At 39.4% G+C, this 20372-nt stretch overlaps 1 protein-coding gene across 2 annotated transcripts in view; it reads left to right on the top strand.

Annotated features, from left to right (window-relative positions):
* Positions 1 to 20372, top strand: part of LOC136676304 (multiple C2 and transmembrane domain-containing protein 1-like) — a 102195-nt gene that overhangs the window by 21929 nt on the left and 59894 nt on the right. For both annotated transcript variants that reach the window (XM_066653197.1, XM_066653198.1), the window contains exons 6-9: positions 3638 to 3802; positions 5503 to 5633; positions 7795 to 7981; positions 15806 to 15899. In XM_066653197.1, coding sequence (XP_066509294.1) covers positions 3638 to 3802; positions 5503 to 5633; positions 7795 to 7981; positions 15806 to 15899 — 577 coding nt within the window. The remainder of the gene's footprint in view (positions 1 to 3637; positions 3803 to 5502; positions 5634 to 7794; positions 7982 to 15805; positions 15900 to 20372) is intronic.

Here is a 20372-nt window from a genome sequence, read left to right as displayed (position 1 = left end):
TTAATAAAATATGAATATGAATATGAACACCCTTTGCCCACCCTTATACAACATGATGAAAGTGTCCACTTCAAGGTAGGCATAAAGGCTCAGGGCAGGATTTGGGATGGGATGAACTCGTTTGAACTCTCAAACAAACAAACAAGAAAAAAAACTGATGCTTGACCTTTTTTGCAATCTGAATTTTTAAGACTTTAATTTGAGTCTTAATTTTTTAATCAGAATTTTAAAAATTTGAATATATATCACCACCTCACAATTTCAAGTTTATCAAACGGCATGTGTACATATTCTGAATATAAAATATTCAGATAAATGACATTTAAATATGCACAATTCAGAAAATATTAATTCAAATACTTAATATTCAAAAACTTATGTCAGTGAATTATCTACATACCATTCCTAATTGATTTTTTCCAGCCAAAACAGAAGAAAAGTTCACCATTTAGAGGTTGCATTTTTATGCTTCCTATTAATTCTCAGCACAGATGTTGGTACCTGTGGTCTGGAATGTTAGGTCTAATTTCTTTGTTGTTAAATTTAAAATGGGCTTTTTATTATCTATTACTTTTATTATCATCAGCAATGATTTATTCTCACCTTCACATACTTTCAGAACATAGCATTTAGTTATCATTTCCTTTTCACAGTGGAAGGGTAGAGAGAATCTCCCTTGGATTTCTCCTGTCACCCAATGAAAAATTTTGAAATTGTTTGAAAACATTTTTAGGTGCACCAAATTTGATATGGCTATTAGAAGTCCATATAATTTGACTGGAAATTAAATAAGATCTCTGGTTTTTGCACAGTTCTTTAGTAAAAAATAAACATTTGATCATGGTAATGTACAAGATCAGCTTCCTATTAGAAAATTTATGTGCATCTGTAGTTCGAAGGGCCATGTAAGCAATACATCTTCAGACTATTGACATTGTGACTAATACGGGTGAATTACTCATACATACCCATACGTATATATACAGGGGTTAGACAATGAAACTGAAACACCTGTCATTTTAGTGTGGGAGGTTTCATGGCTAAATTGGATCAGCCTGGTGGCCAATCTTTATTAATTGCACATTGCACCAGTAAGACCATGTGCATCCAATGGTTAAAACGTTGTATCCTGAAGGCGGTGCCATGTATCAGGATGACAATGCACCAATACACACAGCAAGACTGGTGAAAGATTGGTTTGATGAACATGAAAGTGAAGTTGAACACCTCCCATGGCCTGCACAGTCTACAGATCTAAATATTATTGAGACACTTTGGGGTGTTTTGGAGGAGCGAGTCAGGAAACGTTTTCCTCCACTAGCATCACATAGTGACCTGGCCACTATCCTGCAAGAAGAATGGCTTAAAATCCCTCTGACCACTGTGCAGGACTTGTATATGTCATTCCCAAGACGAACTGATGCTGTATTGGCCGCAAAAGGAGGCCCTACACCATACTAATAAATTATTGTGGTCTAAAACCAGGTGTTTCAGTTTCATTGTCCAACCTCTCAATATATATGTATATACAAATGTGTAAAATAAAAAATAAAAATCAATGCATGGGTATGTAATTTCATAGAAATGTTTAATCTAAAGAAACCATGTCGCTATGTGAAATTTCTACTGAGGGTGTGATTCTGTTTCTTTTCTTGAATGTTTACCTTTACAAGGAATCCATCCTTCAATCCTATATTCTCAGAATTTTATGGAAATGGTCTAAGGATTCATGTACATTTTTTTTCTTCATGTGCTCAGTTGACCCATGAGCTGAGATTTCATGAGAGATGTGTACTTATGAGCTTTGCCGTTCTTATGTTTCTTGTGATTTGAATGACTGTAATGGAGAAGGTGGCATGCTGGTTTGGGTTTTGTCCATTGTCACTGCTCCATGCATGTAGCATTTCTGTGAGAAGCCTGGTGTGTCTTTACAAAAACAATGTTTTTGTGACTTACTAGTTATTTGGAATACCAATGTCCTTTAGTAGAGAGTTAAATTAGCATACTATGAGAAGTATTTCAAGTTCTTCCCAAGTTTTAGAAAGCCCCTGTATGAAAGTGGCTCTTCAGCATGTGAGACAGGACGTCCTGCTGAAATACATCTTTAGCCCAAGTCTTTGAAGCTCCAAATTGGGCCATGTTGGTTGAGACCCGGGAATACTGTAGCAGCACTAAAGCTAACTATTTCCACAAGGCTCCCTCCACTCTTGGGTGCCTGTTCATCTATTTATATAACCCCATCTCTCTTTCATGAAGTCCAAATACTGTAAATGATGCACTCGGTACATGCAAACCAAGCAGTATTTATAATTGTGATGCAGCTTCAAAATTAAGACTTCCATTGTAGCCTCAAAATCACTGTGAAGAAAGCTATGAGATGCTCTAATGCAAAGCTAATGTTAGTACTGCCAGCTCATTTGCTTGCAATTTACACCCACTTTTGATGAAAAACTGTCTTTAAGAAGCTCTGTTTTGCTTGCCTTTCCCTCTTATGTGTGTCTGACCCAATTTGAACTACAATTATTATGACACAAATACTTTTAATTTTAAACTTCAGACAGGATTGTGCTGTCTTTTTGTGCAATTAGCACTGCAGCAAAACTGATGCCTTGTACTCATATCGCTTTTGGCAGGGAACTCTCTGATGCCGCACTTCCATTTTGCATTCTGGCTACTGGAGTGAAACTAACGTAGGTTGGGGGTTTATCGTGGCTTTGCTGGAGTCAGCACACTTAACGTTAATATCTGGAGAGAAACGCATTAGCCGCCTGCTCCCAACATCAAAGCTGTGTGTTTTGCGAGGAGGAGTTTGCACAGAGTTTAATGAAATGCACTTGAAACAAAAGCCTAATGAGCCCTCCAAATTAAGCACAGAGACCACGACAGAGTTCTCTTATATAAATGTGTTTGTTTGACAAATAATACTTGATATCTTACTTTACTCCTAGAGTGGTATATAGACAGTTTCCAAAGAGGTACGGCTCAATTAGGGATCACGACAGCATGATTAGATTTTCTGTTATGTAAAAATAGAAAGAGGGATTGTATGCCATGGATTGCAGTGTCTGTACATCTGTATGTGATGTAAATCTGTATCTGTGTTTGATGAACAAGCATTCCACTTTTACTTTTCCAAGGCAGTATTTTCCTTTGCATTCATGTACAGATGTTGGCTGAATTATGTTTTTATGTCTTCCTAATTATACTTTACTCTAATATGCAAATGTTTGAATACCCACAGTCAAATGTCATATGTTTCTGATTTATTTGGTTTAAGTTAAAACACATTGTACAGAGAATTATTGAACCTATAAATCTGTTAAAATTTTATTAACATATCATCAGGCAACATCAGGGAAAAAGAATATATATAAAATGCATCAAACTTTTACATAGGCCTCATTGTAGATTTTATTTATATTATATTTTATATTTAACCTAACGTTAAAATCAATTGTGCATTTCTCTGTAGAACATTTTTTTAACTTTTTAACATTTAGAAAATCAATAAATCATGACATTTGTTTAGGGGCACCCAAACTTTTTGCATACAGTGATATGTAGAATTTTTATTTGACTTTAATTTATGAAATAATGTGTCTGTGTGTGTGTGTACCTGTGTGTGTTTAATTGGCAGCACCAGAGTCTGCGGTTATCAGATGTCCATAGAAAAGCCCAGCTATGGAGAGGAATTGTCAGCATTAGTTTGATTGAAGGTCGTAACCTCCAGCCTATGGACAATAACGGCTTAAGTGACCCTTATGTTAAATTCAGAATGGGCCACCAAAAATACAAAAGCAAGGTAACCTACAACACCATGGATCTTCACTAACAGTGAAAAGGGCTGCACAAAACTGACATTCTACAAATATTGCAGTTATACTGTTAAATGTTTTAGTTGCAAGCTGGCTTAGTATATATGAACATGATTTAATGAACGCACGTGGATACAACTGGTTTGCATTGTTCTAACTAAAACATTTCCGTCCCTATATTGACATGTAATTGATCAAAGCACTGCACAACCTCTAACCCTAAACATTGCGAACATTTTAATTGCTTACTTAAAAGCAGTATCACAAATATCAGTATTAAAATAAAAATTAACAAAAGATAGACTGATTTGATCAACTACTAACTAATGGGTTAGTTACTAACTAATTGGTTAGGTAACTTGCAGGGGCCCATACAAACGTCATCTTTTGATTTACTCTCAAAACTTCACAGCATTTGCATTAGTTACGTAGTAATTACCCAATCATTTATATTGATAATAGTGCTGTTGAAAACAATATAGCTAAATAACTGTAAAAATGTCTGACATTAATTGCAATAAATCACATTTTCCCTTCTTATAACTGAATAATGGCTATTTAAATAAATAAACCTATCAATGTAAGATCAACACAATGGAATTATATTTATTAATAGTTTCTTTTGACTTACAAATATAATCACAACAGTAAAGTTAAAATGCAGGTACTTGCTTTTATTGTTGGGATATAGATAAATGTATAGTCTGATGTGTGCTAGACAAACTGGGGAGAGGACACCATTCTTTTTACATTATTATAAGATCTCAATGTAGTTTTGATGATTTTTGAATTAGAATCTCTAAATTTTCTGAGAAAACATTTAAGGGAGAGCTGCAGAATGTTAAAGCTATAGCGCAGCTTGTGCCTGGGATTAAGCGACATATGAGATGAAAAGGGAGTTCTGTGTGTGTGTGTGTGTGTGTGTGTGTAAGTATGTGTGCATGAGAGAGATGTAGTGATGATATTTAATACATATTTCAGCATAAATAAAATGTAATCTCGCTTCTGAATTCAAAAGGAGCAATGCTGTGTTTACATCTGTAGATTAAACCGCTAGTACATCACTAGACTCTGTAAAAAGGGTGAATTATGGGAGACACGGTGGCACAGCAGGTAGAGTCAGAGTCACACAGCTCCAGGGGCCTGGAGGTTGTGGGTTCGATTCCCGCTCCGGGTGACTCTGTGAGGAGTTTGGTGTGTTCTCTCAGTGTCCGCGTGGGTAGTTTGGTGTGTTCTTTCAGTGTCCGCGTGGGTTTCCTCTAGGTGCTCTGGTTTCCTCCCACAGTCCAAAAACACACGTTGGTAGGTGGATTGGCGACTCAAAAGTGTGTGTGTGTGTGTTGCCATGTGAAGGACTGGTGCCCCCTCCAGGGTGTATTCCTGCCTTGCGCCCAATGATTCCAGGTAGGCTCTGGACCCATCGCGACCCTGAACTGGATAAGCGGTTACAGATAATGAATGAATGAATAACCAAATGATAAGCCTGTTGTTCAAGGTGATAGTACAGCTTCAGTAGCTAGTGTCATTACAACCTTAACTTACTCCTGTTTACATTAATATAAAAATGAATAGATTTGAAATGTGCAGTGTTTTAACATTTCTCTCTCTGCAACAGATACAGAGTATGTGTCAGAGAGAAAGTAATTTTAAAACACAGCCTTAAATCTTGGCTTCTTTTTATTTGCAGACCATAAACAAGACTCTAAACCCTCAGTGGAGAGAACAGTTTGACTTTCATTTGTATGAGGAACAAGGCGGCTTTATAGACATCACTGTCTGGGATAAAGACGCAGGCAAGAAAGATGACTTCATGGGCAGGTGAGATTACTTTTAACTGTCTTGACATGTTTATCCCATCTCTACATGTTCAAAGGTATGTAGACACCTCTTATAATAGGAGACTTACTTTAAGCTACTACAACATGTTGTGTGCAGTCCACATGACTGTATGCTGTCAAACTCTCACAGACATTTTCCAAAGACTTACCAGATGGTAACTGGCCGTTAATGAAGCAAAGAAAACATATTTACTTATTACTTCATGAATAATGTTTTGTCCCAGTTCTTTAATTCGGAGCTGTACAGGACTCTTTAGTTATTTGGAAAGTGGCACTTTAACTCTCTAGATTCTTTATTTCTAATCGATATTTAACAGGTGTTAAATTGTTGTGTCTAAGCCCATTCAGACTACTTCAAAGAAGCCCACAGTTTTACTGAAACATCATCATCCCAATATAGCTCTTTTCTATTACTACTTAGGGTTACTACTCAGGAAAACAGGACCTTCATCATAATTTATAGAGCCTTCATATAAGAGAAACATTCCCTGTAGATAGAGCTGTCAGAGTGGGCATGAATTGTTTATGCTCTGTAGTAGCACAGTATTAGGCCAAGGTTTCTGATGGGTTCTTTTGATTTTGTTACATAGCATATATTTTGTAAAATTGTGTTTATTTTCATTTCTGGAATGGAATATTAAGCTCGGTGCAGTCTTCATAATGTTTGTATCAACTGTGACAGGTCTTTAGTGATTATATTATTTAAAGATAAATTAACTGATTGATGCATTGATGGAGTGGGTTCGATTCCCGCTCCGGGTGACTGTCTGTGAGGAGTGTGGTGTGTTCTCCCTGTGTCCGCGTGGGTTTCCTCCGGGTGCTCCAAAAACACACAGTCCAAAAACACACGTTGGTTGGTGGATTGGCGACTCAAAAGTGTCCGTAGGTGTGAGTGTGTGAATGAATGTGTGTGTGTGTCTGTGTTGCCCTGTGAAGGACTGGCGCCCCCTCCAGGGTGGGCTCTGGACCCCCCGCGACCCTGAACTGGATAAGCAGTTACAGATAATGAATGAATGAATGAATGTATTGATGGAGCAGATTAGTGGAAGTTGTTTAAATTTTTTTTAAAAATCAGCTTTATAGGATAATTAGATTATACATACATTCTCCTACTTGTCTCTCAGCGTTCTGAGCACCATACATACCATAATTATGTGTGTGTGTGTGTGTGTGTGTAAATGCTCTATAGAATTTCTCCACACATACGCAACTCTGTCCCTGACAAGACCCCATTAAGTGTGTGAGACAGGAGAGCTAATGGCTAAGGGAAGTGGGGAATGGTCTCTCAGAATTTACCCAGCAGCAGCTTGTCTTCTCCCCATACTCTCTCACGCATGTTGCCATTCATACAGATGGCATTTCTAAATGGCTTCTCTTGCCACTGTTGTAATTGGTTCCTCCTCCTTCCCTAAATGCTCATCTCCTCGAGTCCTCTCCCCTACTGATGTCCACATTAACTCCTCATTCAGGTTCACTTGAGCTTTTCATTACACACACAGTGGGCTGCTGACCAGGTGCTTACAGCACACTGAACTCCTCATTTCACTGGAAGAACCAGGGACAGACTTCCTTTCTTTCTCCATCTCACCTTCTTTCTCTCTCTCTCTCTCTCTCTCTCTCTCTGTCTTTCTCTCTCTTCTTTCTTCTTCCTTTCTCACTTATTCTCTCTCATAACATGCATTTTCTTCCTTTCTTTCTCCATCTCACATTCTTTCTCTCTCTCTCTTTCTCTCTCTCTCTCACTCTCTCTTTCCTCTTTCTCTCTCTCTCTCTCTCTCTCTCTCTCTCTCTCTCTCTCTCTCTCTCCTCCTTTCTTTCTCACACTTATTCTCTCTCTTATAACATGCATTTTTGTCCATTCTTTCTCCATCTTACATTCTTTCTTTCTCTCTCTTTCTCTCTCTCTCTCTTCTCCTTTCTTTCTCACACTTATTCTCTCTCTCATAACATGCATTTTCTTCCTTTCTTTCTCCATCTTATCTTCTCTCTCTCTCTCTCTCTCTCTCTCTCTCTCCAAATATAGCCCAAAACACATTAGACTTTGAAATGATTAGGCTCATTACGTATTTGGTGTTAATAATGAAAATATTTCTGTCTGTCCATTTCTTTCTTTCTTTCCTTATATATTTCTTTCTTTCCAGGTGCCAGGTGGACCTCTCCCTCCTTTCTAAAGAATGCACACACAGGCTGGACCTGCCTCTGGAGGAGGGTGAGGGCACGCTGGTGCTTTTGGTCACTCTGACCGCCTCAGCTGCTGTATCCATCTCAGACCTGTCAGTCAACATGCTGGATGACCCACAGGAGAGGAGAGAGATCCTGCACAGATATGTGAGTGACCTCACATGCATTTCAGCACAGAGCCCTTAATCACTATTAGGTGTACAGAATGAGTTAATAAGAAACAACTAAATAATCACTTTAGGCCTTCAGCCATAGGAAGTGGGCGTGTATGGAATACAGGGATTGTAGAAATCAATTAAATTTCTCTGGTTTATTGTTTAAATTATATTAATGAGTTTCTAACCAGGCATAAGGCATGTTAATATATGTTTGTACTATATAGAATTAAACAGCGGAGTTACTCAATTATTAATCTCAAGACTTATAATTCAAGAGCTGTAATTAATTATTCAGTAACAGCTTATATTAAGGTCCTTAAGATTAAAGAGATTTTAATTATATTTTTTAAAAATGCATACATATTTCAGTTGTACAAAACATAATTCTTTTTGTTCTAAACAGGCTGTACCACAGATGTTTTGATTTATGATTTATACGACACCTTTCCAAACCTATCCATTGTCATGGAGGCTTCAAAAGCATAAACACTTGCTATTCTTTATAAGCTTCCCAGCTCAATATTATCTTAATATTACCTTAATATAGAATATAGTGCATTTCAAAAAAAGGACAACCCTAGGACTACTGCTTACCAGATGATATGTGGTGGATCATTCTCAGCACAGCACTAATACCAGCATCATGCTTGTGGGGTTTTGTGCTGGAATGAGTCTCAGACACAGCTGTATTCACGGGATGTTTGCAATGCGTACACTGTGCTCTTGATAGCAAGTTTACATGATTAACATTTTACGAACATAATATATTAAAGCAGCCTCCTTATTTAGATATGGCTCCTTATGTACAACCCAACCACCTCAGTCCTGAATTACTGCCTGTTTGGCGCTGAGTTCTCAGACCTGGCAGCACCTCAATGATGTGACCTCCTTTTCAAAGCTGCTCAACCTCTGGGGGCCAGAGATTGGTTCAGGCCTGGAGAGCACGGGATTGGGCCTCTTTGCTCTCTGAAGAGAGGGATGAGGAGAGAAGAGTGTAGAGAGAGAGAGAGAATGAGAGGAGCTGATTGGGACAGAGAGCACTGGAGGAGAGGAGTAGAAAAAGGAGGGGGAACTGTGACAGGCTCTTTTGAGGCCGGGTGTGCAGTTGAAAGGCTGGTGCTGAAAGGAGCCCAGTGTCCCTGTGTTGGGGCCTTTGGCCCCTGGCGGCCCCAGGGCCCTCCAGTACCTTCAGCTTGTACAATGCTCTCAGCCTGTCCTTTTGTCTTTGGCCTGTTAACCCTTTGCTCGCTGCCATTCGTGTCTCTCCGCCACCTCTTTACATGCCAATAGCAGGGGACAGGGTCCAAATAAAAAGGGGCACTAACCACCTCTGATGCATCTGCTCTCTGGAATAATGGCACAGATGAACCCCTTGAATTTTTGTGTCTCTTTCTGTGAGTGAGCAGCTTTAAAGCTCGGAGGCTTTTCTTTCCTAGCTTTCACACGCCCACTGTTATCTGCTAGCTAGGTGTCCGAGCTCATCATGAGAAGACGGCTAGCGAGTGCGGGTCGGACTGTGCAAATTTGGCTCTAATTGAAGTAGAAAGTCATGCTGGGAGATGTGTTTGATCATTGGAGGAGCAGCGGCGGAAGTGTAGCACAGGCCAAATGGCATGAAGCTGACCCACATTAACGAGAACGAAGATTCATTGGCTAGCAGCGGAGAGCTTAACACTGTGCCACCACAAGGGGGAGCTCTTAGACCGAGTAAAACGCGGAAAGCCTAGCGATGGAGGATAAGAAGAGACATGGCCTGGGTGGGGAGTCGGGAGGGGTAGGTATGCAAAAAGAAAAGAAAAGCTATTTCACCTTGCTCGAGTCTTGTCATTCTTTTTTTTTCTCTTTTTCTCCCTCCCACTCTGCTTAAGGACAGACGTTTTACTCCCTCATTCCCTTCTTTTCTGCTCTCCTTTTCTCCCCCTTTCCTCCACCTTCTCTCTGCATCTAGGCATTCATTAGCACCCAAGCCTGCAGTCTGATGGGGATAGATATGCTGGTCTAGAGACGGAAGGAAGGGTGGGTGGGGGGTAGGACAGTGGATTTAAAAAGAGGGACTTTAATTTGTCCCCACTATTAGCATATTCCCTTTTCCCTGCTTGACACCTTTTCAAAGAAGGGAATTTAATAAAGATGTACCTTATCAAGCCAGACAGATAACATGAAGTGCTGCTGCTAATGCTGCGCAATACTCCTTAAACAGATTAGCCTGGGCTAGGTGCTGCTGTGTGTGGATGGGGAGAGGTATTGGGAGGGGTGTGGGCTTCAAACGCTTTCCACCTCTCTATCACTGTAAAATCAGCTGGCTGGAGATGACCGCACAAATTAAATCACCTGGCTCTCACCATCATCTCTTAAGTCCCTAAAGCGCAAGCCGACTGCTGACGTTCAGCAAACAAATAAAGCATTTAGGTAGAAGGCTGAGGTGGATGGGGAGGCTTTGAAGCCGCAGATGCTTCCCTCCTTAAACGTCTGCGCCATGAAGTGTGGGGGAGGGTCAGGCTAGCGAGAAATGCAATTAAATCTCTTAATGCAGCTTCGCGCCTGCTTCACGTACATCATTAAAGTGGCAAAGGCATATCAGATGACTTTCAGCTGTTTGCATATGGTGCGAGGGAGGCTGGGCAGTTGAGTACCTCGTCAGGGTGTGTTAATGGCCCAGGAAAGCTCGATGAAGACGTTTGGAGCTAAAAGCCTGTCCACCTGTCATTCCGAGGTCACGTCACACCTCATACACTCTCATTTCTGTCTCTACGTGGACCGCACCATGCACACCTGAGGATTCTACCATTCTTCTAGCGCCAATTTATTTAGTAATCATATGCTGAATGACTGCTGGACTTCAGGTGTTTTCCTACACTCTCAAAAATAAATGAAATAAAAGCCTTCCTTGGAGTGATGCCACAGAGCTACTCTTGGTTTCCTACGTTTCAGTTGATGATTCCTTGAATGCTAATTTTTTACAAATAAGAAGCATGTTGAAAGAACATCAACATAATGTAGTTTCTACACCAGCCCAAACCTTTCCAAACTTTTGGTCTTGGGAGCCAAAATGTATTGGCTTAAGGGGCCATTACATTTTTTACATGTACAGCCACCTGTTACACTTATTTACTCATAACATGGGTTTTTAAGTTTGCATTGCAGTTACTGATTATTGTATGGGGGCATGGCTGGTGATATTTTGTGGAATTGTATAATAGTTAACAAATAACTCATTTGTAATATTTAACATTTACAGTGGAAAAACTACATGTTCTCTATTTTTGGCAGATTAACTCAAATGCTGTGGATCCTCGTTCTGTATAACGCAATAAGTTCTGGTAAAAGTAAAAAAAAGCAGAGGATCCATTTTTAAAAATGTATGAAAGCGCTTAAACTCTTTTTAAAATTGGGAGAGTGTTGGCTTTATCAGCCTCATAAATATTGCTGAGTTGTGTGATGCGTTTTGGTGTATTCATGAATAGATTCCTCTTTTTTTGTGTAGATTGCACTCTATTGGTCGTCTCTCAGCCTTTTCTGCGTCTTTTGAAGATTAACTTTCTAGAAAGGTTTGATAAAGCAGGAAAAGCTCTGAACACAGCCTAAGAGCCATATTGCACAGATTTCCTTATTTCCTGATATGTTTTTTCATGGTACTGGGAGCGGTATGGCTCTTCTGCTTGGCTGTTGTTGTAAGCAGATAGGAATTATGCATTTTAATAAGGGGAAGGCGAGGGAGTGTAATGGACGTTAATGGGCGTCAGGGCCAGGGTGACCTCTGCTCAAGTGGTGGCACCCAATTCCACACTCGCCCTGTCTGTGGCTTTAAAATCACACAGCAGACAAATGCACTGGAGAATGTGTGTGCGTGTGTTTGTGTGTGTGTGAGAGAGAGAGAGAGAGAGAGATGGAGAAAAGAGAGAGAGTGGAAGTAGAAGGAAAGTGCAAAAAAAGGAAAGCAGGGACGGAGGGGGAAGCTGTTAGCATTCCATTTTTATTATGACATTTCACAGTCATCCGATTTAATGTCCCCTGACCGGATTGTCCGGCAGGAGACGGTGGGCTTGAAATGTTATTTAGAGCATTGATAAAAGGTGAGCGCCTGCGAGATGACAGCAAGTCATAAGGCTCCGCGTGGTGACATTCATTTTCTCCACAACAGAGATGGAATAAGACGTCACCATGACAAGCTGTCAGTCAAAGCCACAGCCCCGCCACCATCCCCTCCCCCAGTACCGGTCCCCACTTTCTGAAAGGGGTACAGGGGCTGCAGTGTGTGTGTATGTGTGTGTGTGTTCTTATATGATTTCATGACAAAAAATGTCCTGGTTCTGGAAATGCAAGAAATGGAAAGCTCAGGAATACAGGATGTATATCCTGTACAGAAACCTATAAGTTTCATGGTAAAAACATATTCAGAATATATTAATGTGTGATCTATTTGTACTGATTTGTTTTAAGATATACACAGTATTTCACAGTAAAAAGCTACCTCTGGAAATGCCCCTTCCATAACTGGCCATTTTAATTTTTTTGGTAATCCAAGGTCATGAGCATTATAAACAACGAGCTATCTGAAGACCCTAACCCCTTCAGCCATAACTCCTTCCATTTTATCCCATCCTCTCAGCATGTCCACCATCTGAGTTGTGTACATAATGAATATAGTCTATAGCCTGGGCCTGACTTAAAAAATTCAAATTATAATTAATCCTGTGGGTATGGTTGTATGGGGGCAGTGGGGTCTATGGCCAGAAAGAAAAATAAATTGAAAATAAGTGAAATACATTTTTTAGTTAGATGATTTGCCCGACTGTGACAACCTCTTGTCCTGACCGCTCGTTGGCTTGTGTCTGTATATGAAGATTTTCTGGAGTGTTTGATCTGGCACTTAATTTGGAGGGTGGGCATGTGAGTGGGATTTAAATAAGTAAATATTTAATAAGGGGATTTTTTTCTTCTCATACCAATATAAACATGTTATTTGAATATGAATAGTATTATTACTACCTAAACTAACTTTTTCAGTTAACAGACAATTAATTAATAAATATATATATAATGAATATACTTTAATATAAATGTACTTTGTATATTTTTATATTTGTACTTGCAGCACAAAACAGATGGGTCTGTGAAATGCTAACGACTGTGTTACATCACTTTTCCTTTTAATTACCTTTCGTTATCATTTGGGAACTGAAGATACAGCTTGTGGTTTTGCAAGTGGATTGTTTTTTGCCCATTCTTGCTTGATACAAGATTCTGCTTTTTTGTAATCTGTGGTTGTAGTTGTTTGATTGCACCATAGGAGAGAGCTCTGGACTGCAGGTTGACCAGTCCAGTACACTTTGTGTCTGTGAAGCCACATGGTTGTGTCATGTGCAAAGAGCAGCCTGTCGTTGTCTTGCTGAAATAAATATGGACTTCCTATTAAAAGACCTTGAAGTCTTTCCAAAGTCCCAATACACACATCTTCATCAATGGTATTTTCAAACATGTGGAAGTCACTATTGCCATGAGCGCAGAGGCAGCCCAAAGCCAAGCACTTTTTTAACCGAGAAATCTGGATGGTCTCAATTATCTGTGAGACAAAGGAGTTGATTTTCTTTTTTTTTCTAAAACAAGCTGAAACATGGGATCATCTGACCAATGCACATGTTTTCACTGCTCTTCAGACCATCTGACATGAGCCTGGGCACAGAGAACTTGGGAGCATTTCAGTATCAAATTGACACATGGCTTCCTCCTTGGTTAATAGATTTTCAGGTAGCATATTTTGATGCAGTGGTGGACTACGTTAAAAATCAGTGTTATTGGAAGTACTCCTGAGTCCATGTGGTTATATTTTTCACAGTAGCCTAATGGCTTTATATGCATTGCCTTCTGAGAGCTCAAACATCACACAAATTCAATAGTGGTTTCTAATCTTACCTTACACAGACAGATTTCTTCAGTTTTCCTCAAAACGGTTACAGTATGTTTGACAGCTCTGGTGGTGAGCCATAACTCAGTTGCTTGCAGTAAGTAAACTTCAATTATGCATGAAAATGTGCATAAATGTAAATGTAAAATGTACACTTCTCTATAAAGGGCTGTTCTCTGTCAAGCCATTCAATCTGATGGACTATATTAATGATAGTATATTTATAAAATATTGTGATATTGATTTGAATCAGTAGCACCAAGCGTTACCATCAATGCCACAGAAGAGTGGAAAATTCAGTAGCTAAAGCACATAGCTAGTGTATGATGCTGCATTTGTTTCATCGCTAAATGTCAGCCCTTTTAATGTTCCATTGGACACACAAAGGAGCAGTTAAGGAGCATTATGCTGTCTGAATGAATGGCTTTTATCTGGACCAGTGTAATTGGCCCTCTCATAAATCATAAGTCTTAAAGAGGCTTTGGAGGTGTGCTTGCCTTTGAACAGTTTAACCCCTTCTAAAGCCTGTCATTTGCAGTGGCATCTAATGGAGCTTAGGGAAACAGGCCTGCTTGCTGATGGAGAGTTTGGAGCAGAAATTTGAAGGCTGATTTGTGGGTGGCTGGCATGGACTCTCTCTCTTATGGAAGAGCCTGAAATATATATCCAGTAGCAGAGATACATTTATACAGGAACACAAACACTCAAACACGCACCCAGTTTTTAGTTTCCTGCATCATTTGAACAGAAAGAGAGTTACTGTTTTGGAGATGCGTGTTTTTCCTGGGCAGCACGGTGGCGCAGCAAGTAATATCAATGTCGTGACTGTGTGTGAGGAGTGTGGTGTGTTCTCCCCGTGTCCTTGTGGGTTTCCTCCAGGTGCTCCGGTTTCCTCCCATGGTCCATAAACACACGTTGGTAGGTGGATTGGCGACTAAAAAGTGTCCGTAGGTGTGAGCGTGTGTGTGAGTGTGTGTTGCCCTGTGAAGGACTGCCACACCCTCCAGGGTGTGTTTTTGCATTGTGCCCAGTAATTCTGGGTAGGCTCTGGACCCACCGCGACCCTGAGGGGATATGTGCCTACAGACAATGAATGAATGAATGATGATTTATTTCTTTGGACAACAATTATAGAATTTTTGCATATTTAATGCTTTTCAACTAACTTTATATTTGTTCAAAAGTTCTAAATACATCTAAATACTTACTTGCTTTGTCCTTTCATTTGTATTAATAGATCAATCTAAATCTATATCATGGTTAATTGTCCATATTTAATTAACTGGCCACAAACTATATCTTGGCAGTAAACTCACAGGTGGTAAGTATAAATATGATGATGTGATCACTTGTGGTGTAATTGCATGCCCATGGGCATTTGTGTATAATACTAGCACAGTACCCATATTTTAAGAGCACTGGGCTTGATGTTCCCTCTATTGCTGCTTTGTAGTTGAACTGAAAGAACAAACATATTATTATCTGTTCTTTGAAATATTATAAAAGAGCAAAGTAACAGTGTCAGTATCAAGGAAAAAAGAAAGGGGTCTTCCTTTTTATGTTCTGTGCATTTTGGTTTGGATGCTGCCCCCATTCCTCACATTTATGTTAAATGAAATAAGGTGGTGGATGTCTATATGAACATTTTCCAACAAAGCCAAAGGAGCTATTTTTTATTGTGTATTGCTAAATCCTGACATATAGGTGCAATTTAATGTTGTTTTGGTAATTAAAATAAAAAAACACCCGTCAGCTTTTTATTTTTTCTACTTTATATAAATACATTAAAGATTTGTTTTTTAATATATATTATAAGTCATATATATTGTGCGTTATATATATATATAATTTTACAGAAGCGGCTCTGTTTGTCTGATAGTAACTGGTTTAATCACTGTGATCCTGCAGGGTCTACTGAGATCCTTCCACAACATTAAAGATGTGGGTGTGGTTCAGGTGAAGGTCATTCGGGCAGAGGGACTGATGGCAGCTGATGTTACAGGTGAGGAAACCCACATGAACGAACACGCGCGCACACACACACACACACACACACACACACACACACACACACAATGTATTTGAAATTGCCCCTCAGGTTTTTTCCTCCGGAGACTGATATAAAGAGCATTAGTTTGTCTTGGCTGCTAAGGTATAACAAGAGCCTGATGATGTTTTCAGCGCTCTACTAATGGACAGAAGGCACTTTCAGGCTCCCGTGTGTGTGTCTGACACGTATTTTCCCACGCTTCTGTTCCTTTTCCATTAATTCTTCTTTTTAATTAAGTCTACCATGGACAGGCCTAGTTTCTGGCAGTATGCATTATCCAGTTGAAAAGAGATGGGAGCTAACGCACACTATGCTGTTTTTCTATTCAGAGTACGAGAGACAGGACCATTAACAAAAACACTTACCACAGGCCATCCTTTTCCTCACTGCTAATACCCCAATTGCACAAACAAAATATGCATCTGCATTTGTTATGTCAAAAAAGGAAAAGGGATGAAAAAAAAAATACATTTGCAAGTCCCTCAGAAACTGCATGACCTCATTGCTGGAGTCATCCTTTAGTGTGCCCAAGTTATATTCAAATGAAGTTTTATTTTCCACAATACTTTATTTGGAGTATGCCCTCTGTCTGTTCTTTTAAGCAGTAACTTATTTTAATGTGCAGCATGAAATCTTGTAACCATCGGAAACTAAGTAATTAGGAAAAAGACAAATTAGTGGTCTTTTTATAAATGTGTTATACCATGTAATTATGTTTTTGTAGTGCTGTTCTTAAATAATAATTTATGCTCATATTAATAACTTCAGGCTGTATTGCTCTCATATAACTCTCTGGGCTTTTGCTTTATAATCGTAAGATTGTAGGTTACACTAGTGAAGATGGTGCTTATTAACCATGTAGTATACATGATATTGTCCAGTGAGTTGTAGTTATTGGCCAGTATTATAATGTAATCGAATAATACAATGTCTCAATAGTTTTAGTTCACATTAACGGTTGTAAATCAGGCATGGGTTTTTGCATGTTTTTTAGATATGGCAACAGATATGTTTTTTTCATCAGAGAGAGACAAAGAGAGAGAGCGTGCGAGAGAGAGAGCTCAAGAGAGATATGAGCTCTGTCTGTACTTTCTTTCTGGCCTTCTTTAATTAAGACATGCTTGATGGCACGGACCCTTCACACCCCCCGCGCCCACCCCACCCTCCCCACACACCACCACACACGCACTGGAGTTTGAATGTGACAGCTCAGCAATCTGACACCCCCCACCTTACAACCGATCCAGGGGTCCGGCCTGTTACGTTGACCTTGGAGAGGGGTCTGGCGTTCCCAAGGTAACTGAGGCTGCCTTGTGAGCTCTGATTTCACACTCTTTTTCGCTATGAAGCAAACCCCCTTTGGAAAAACCTCCGGCCCCCCCAGGGCCACGCTGTCTCAAATGGGCCCTGGCACCGAGGCGTCAGCCAACAGGGTTACAGGCCATGGAACAGTACCTTCTCTAATAGAGAGCTCAGCACAGAGACAGGGAAAGAGAGAGAGAGAGAGAGAGAGAGCTTTGAGTAGCTGAGAAAGAAAGAGAGCATAATGTATTCTCATCCTCCAGTTTACCTCGCTTGCACTTCAGCATCCAATGGGCTGGGATTCTTGTAATCACTCTCTCCCTCTCCCTCTCTCTCTCTCTCTCTCTCTCTCTCTCTCTCTCTTTCTCTCTCACTCTCAGCCTGCTCGCCTGCTCCTCATTGTAATTAACTGAGGCGTTTATCTGGAGTGCCTGCTCTCCAGGCCGTGCAGAATAAATGGGCAGAGTGTGTAAAAACCAACAGTGTTTAGGCAGAGTGTGTTTTGCTCCCCCTCTGACCAGCTCCATTCAGTGCAGCTCAGCATCTTCCTCTGGCTCCCGCTGGACAGAACCGAATTACACAATCCTGTGAGTGGCTATTACAAACCCAGCTTAGCCATTCAGCCTGTATTAGCAGTAGCACTCATATCTCTATTAACATAAGGACAAAATACATTTAACTAGAGTTTCTGGCTTGAGAAAACACTGATTTATGCGCATCTCTTTAACCTTAATTCTTTAATTCTTATTTGTTTTCTTTTCCCCGGTATTCTTTTTTTTCTTTACTATATTTCTGCTGTCTGGTCCAGTCCAGAGAAGGATCATTTCCCCTTCCAGTTTTAAATGAGCTTAGTTAAACTGTGCTTTGTTGAACTAAGCTGAGCTGAGTTGTGCAGATCTCTGCTGATTTGAGTTAATGTGAGTTGAATTGAATCGAATTGAAATATGTTGAAATAGATTCAGTAGAAACGAGTTTGCACAACCTGTTGGATAGGGTAATTGCTGAATAAAAAGTAATTAAAAGTAAGGTTTATTCATATATATTTTGCACATTTATATCATACGGTGAACTGCGGTGAATGTTCAGAGTGTCTGGATGTGGCTCTTACATGCCGACTCCTGCATAATACATCCCTGGATTTTCATTTAAGACGCCTTCCAGACCTGAAAAATGTAATTATTGCGCCTTACATTTGCACTCGGCTCGTCAAATTGGAGCCAAAATGAGGTTGAACTCATCTCGGCTGTGGGAGGGTGTTCAGCAGGAACGAACCCGTGGAGGGAGTCTCGCCGGCCACACCTGGGGAGTCAAAGTTTCATCCAAAGCAAAGCGTGAAATTTGCCCAGACAGCCGCCTCACAAACAGGGTCAGAGTTCGTCGCCGGGGACGACCATGTGTCATAGGAAAGAGTGGAGCATGGGGATATGCAGTTTGTTGATACATTTCTCTGCCTATCGGTTTGTGTTAATTTAAGCATTAACATAAACTGCTTCGCTCTGTGACATTCTGCTCAGTAATAAGAAAAAAAGATACTGATAGAACAAACCTGTTTAGACAGAGAAATTTAATGCCTGTATATAAACAGTTACAATAGCCTGGAAGAGCTTAATTTACAATTGCTGTCTAATTTATTCAGGTCATTTGTGGAGCCACTTCATGTCATTCATGGAATGTGTGTGTGTTTGGATATTTCAATACTAGTTTGCTACGGTTGTTTCTTATTCTAGCTGACTGCATGCACAATGTATGCGTATTTGTAAACTTTCAAACTGTATCCTGTTAAAGCAGTATTCACATTCAAATTAACCACATGCGTGTAATACACTGCCCGTACAATTCGCAAGCAGATGTTCAGCTTACAGTTGCAGCATTTTTATATGAACAAATTCATGAAGAATTTTATATCTGCATTCATTACAAATATGAACTTATCCAGTGCTGGTTGATCGATGAGTTCCTGTTAGGGCTTGTGACAGCCAGGACTTTGCATTGATCACAGTGACATTTATTCTGCTCGTCACCTAAATGTCCTGCTCTCATCGCACCATTTTTATCAGCTACCAAAGATCAATGGCAATCTCTCATTCATCTGCTGGGAATTGATGCATAAACCCTTCTTTTACTTTGTTGTGAGGAACTTGCAGGATACTCTCAGGTTAGATTAGCTTGTAATATTACAAAAAAGGAAATATCCTTTAGACGTGGGAATACCATATATCTTTGTTGTTTTCTGACCCATCTTTTAAAAATCATGTTGTTTTACAAACAATAAAAACGCTCCCAAATGTTTTGTTCAAAGTTGAGATCAAAGCTGAAATTAAGAGTTTGTTGTTGGAGTTTGTTGGAGGAGGAAACTAGTCCTCTCAAATTACTTCGAAATATTTACATGTATATTTTAATAGCACATTTCAAAGCATATAGGGCACTGTTTTTGATGTAATATCTCTCTAGAGTTGACTGCTTATGATAATTTTTTTCTTACATGATTTAAAATAGTCTTTAAATATTCACTGGATGTTACTATTTTTCATAGCAAGGCTGTTTTTGGTGAACTTTAAATGCTTTTGTAGCACTTGCAAACTCATCCTTAATACTTTTACTGTATGAAACTAGAATTTCAAATGCAGCAACAACAGGGTTCAGTATGTTTATCAAACACATACCGTCCGGCACCACCTTTTCATTTATTTATTTAAGTCACAACATAAATTAAGTTATTCATTATCCTGCATCATGAAAAAGACGATTTATATTTAACACAAATTAACACATTAAATAAATGTGCCTTTTCTACATCTCCAAAGTTAAGTCTTACAAGTTGGTTACAGCTTCCGTTTCTCATAGTCACACTTAATTTTATGCAAATTGAAATAGTCAGAATTGTTCTATGATATTTCTCAGAACTATGTCTAAATCTATTATTTCATATTCAGGTATGATGCATTAGAGCATATTTATTAATGTGTATATGCATTTATCTATGCTTGGAATTTCAAATACAATCATGCTCATTGGGTTTCTGAGTTTTTTTTTTAATTATAAAATCTTATGAATATGTATGTCTTTATCTTTTTTTATCTGGTGTCTTTTTGGTGAACTTATCCAGGCCTCTTTGGGTTACCG

This window comes from Hoplias malabaricus, chromosome X2 (assembly GCF_029633855.1).
Source record: "Hoplias malabaricus isolate fHopMal1 chromosome X2, fHopMal1.hap1, whole genome shotgun sequence".
NCBI classification, from domain to species: domain Eukaryota; kingdom Metazoa; phylum Chordata; class Actinopteri; order Characiformes; family Erythrinidae; genus Hoplias; species Hoplias malabaricus.
This window is presented reverse-complemented; position numbering and strand designations above follow the sequence as displayed.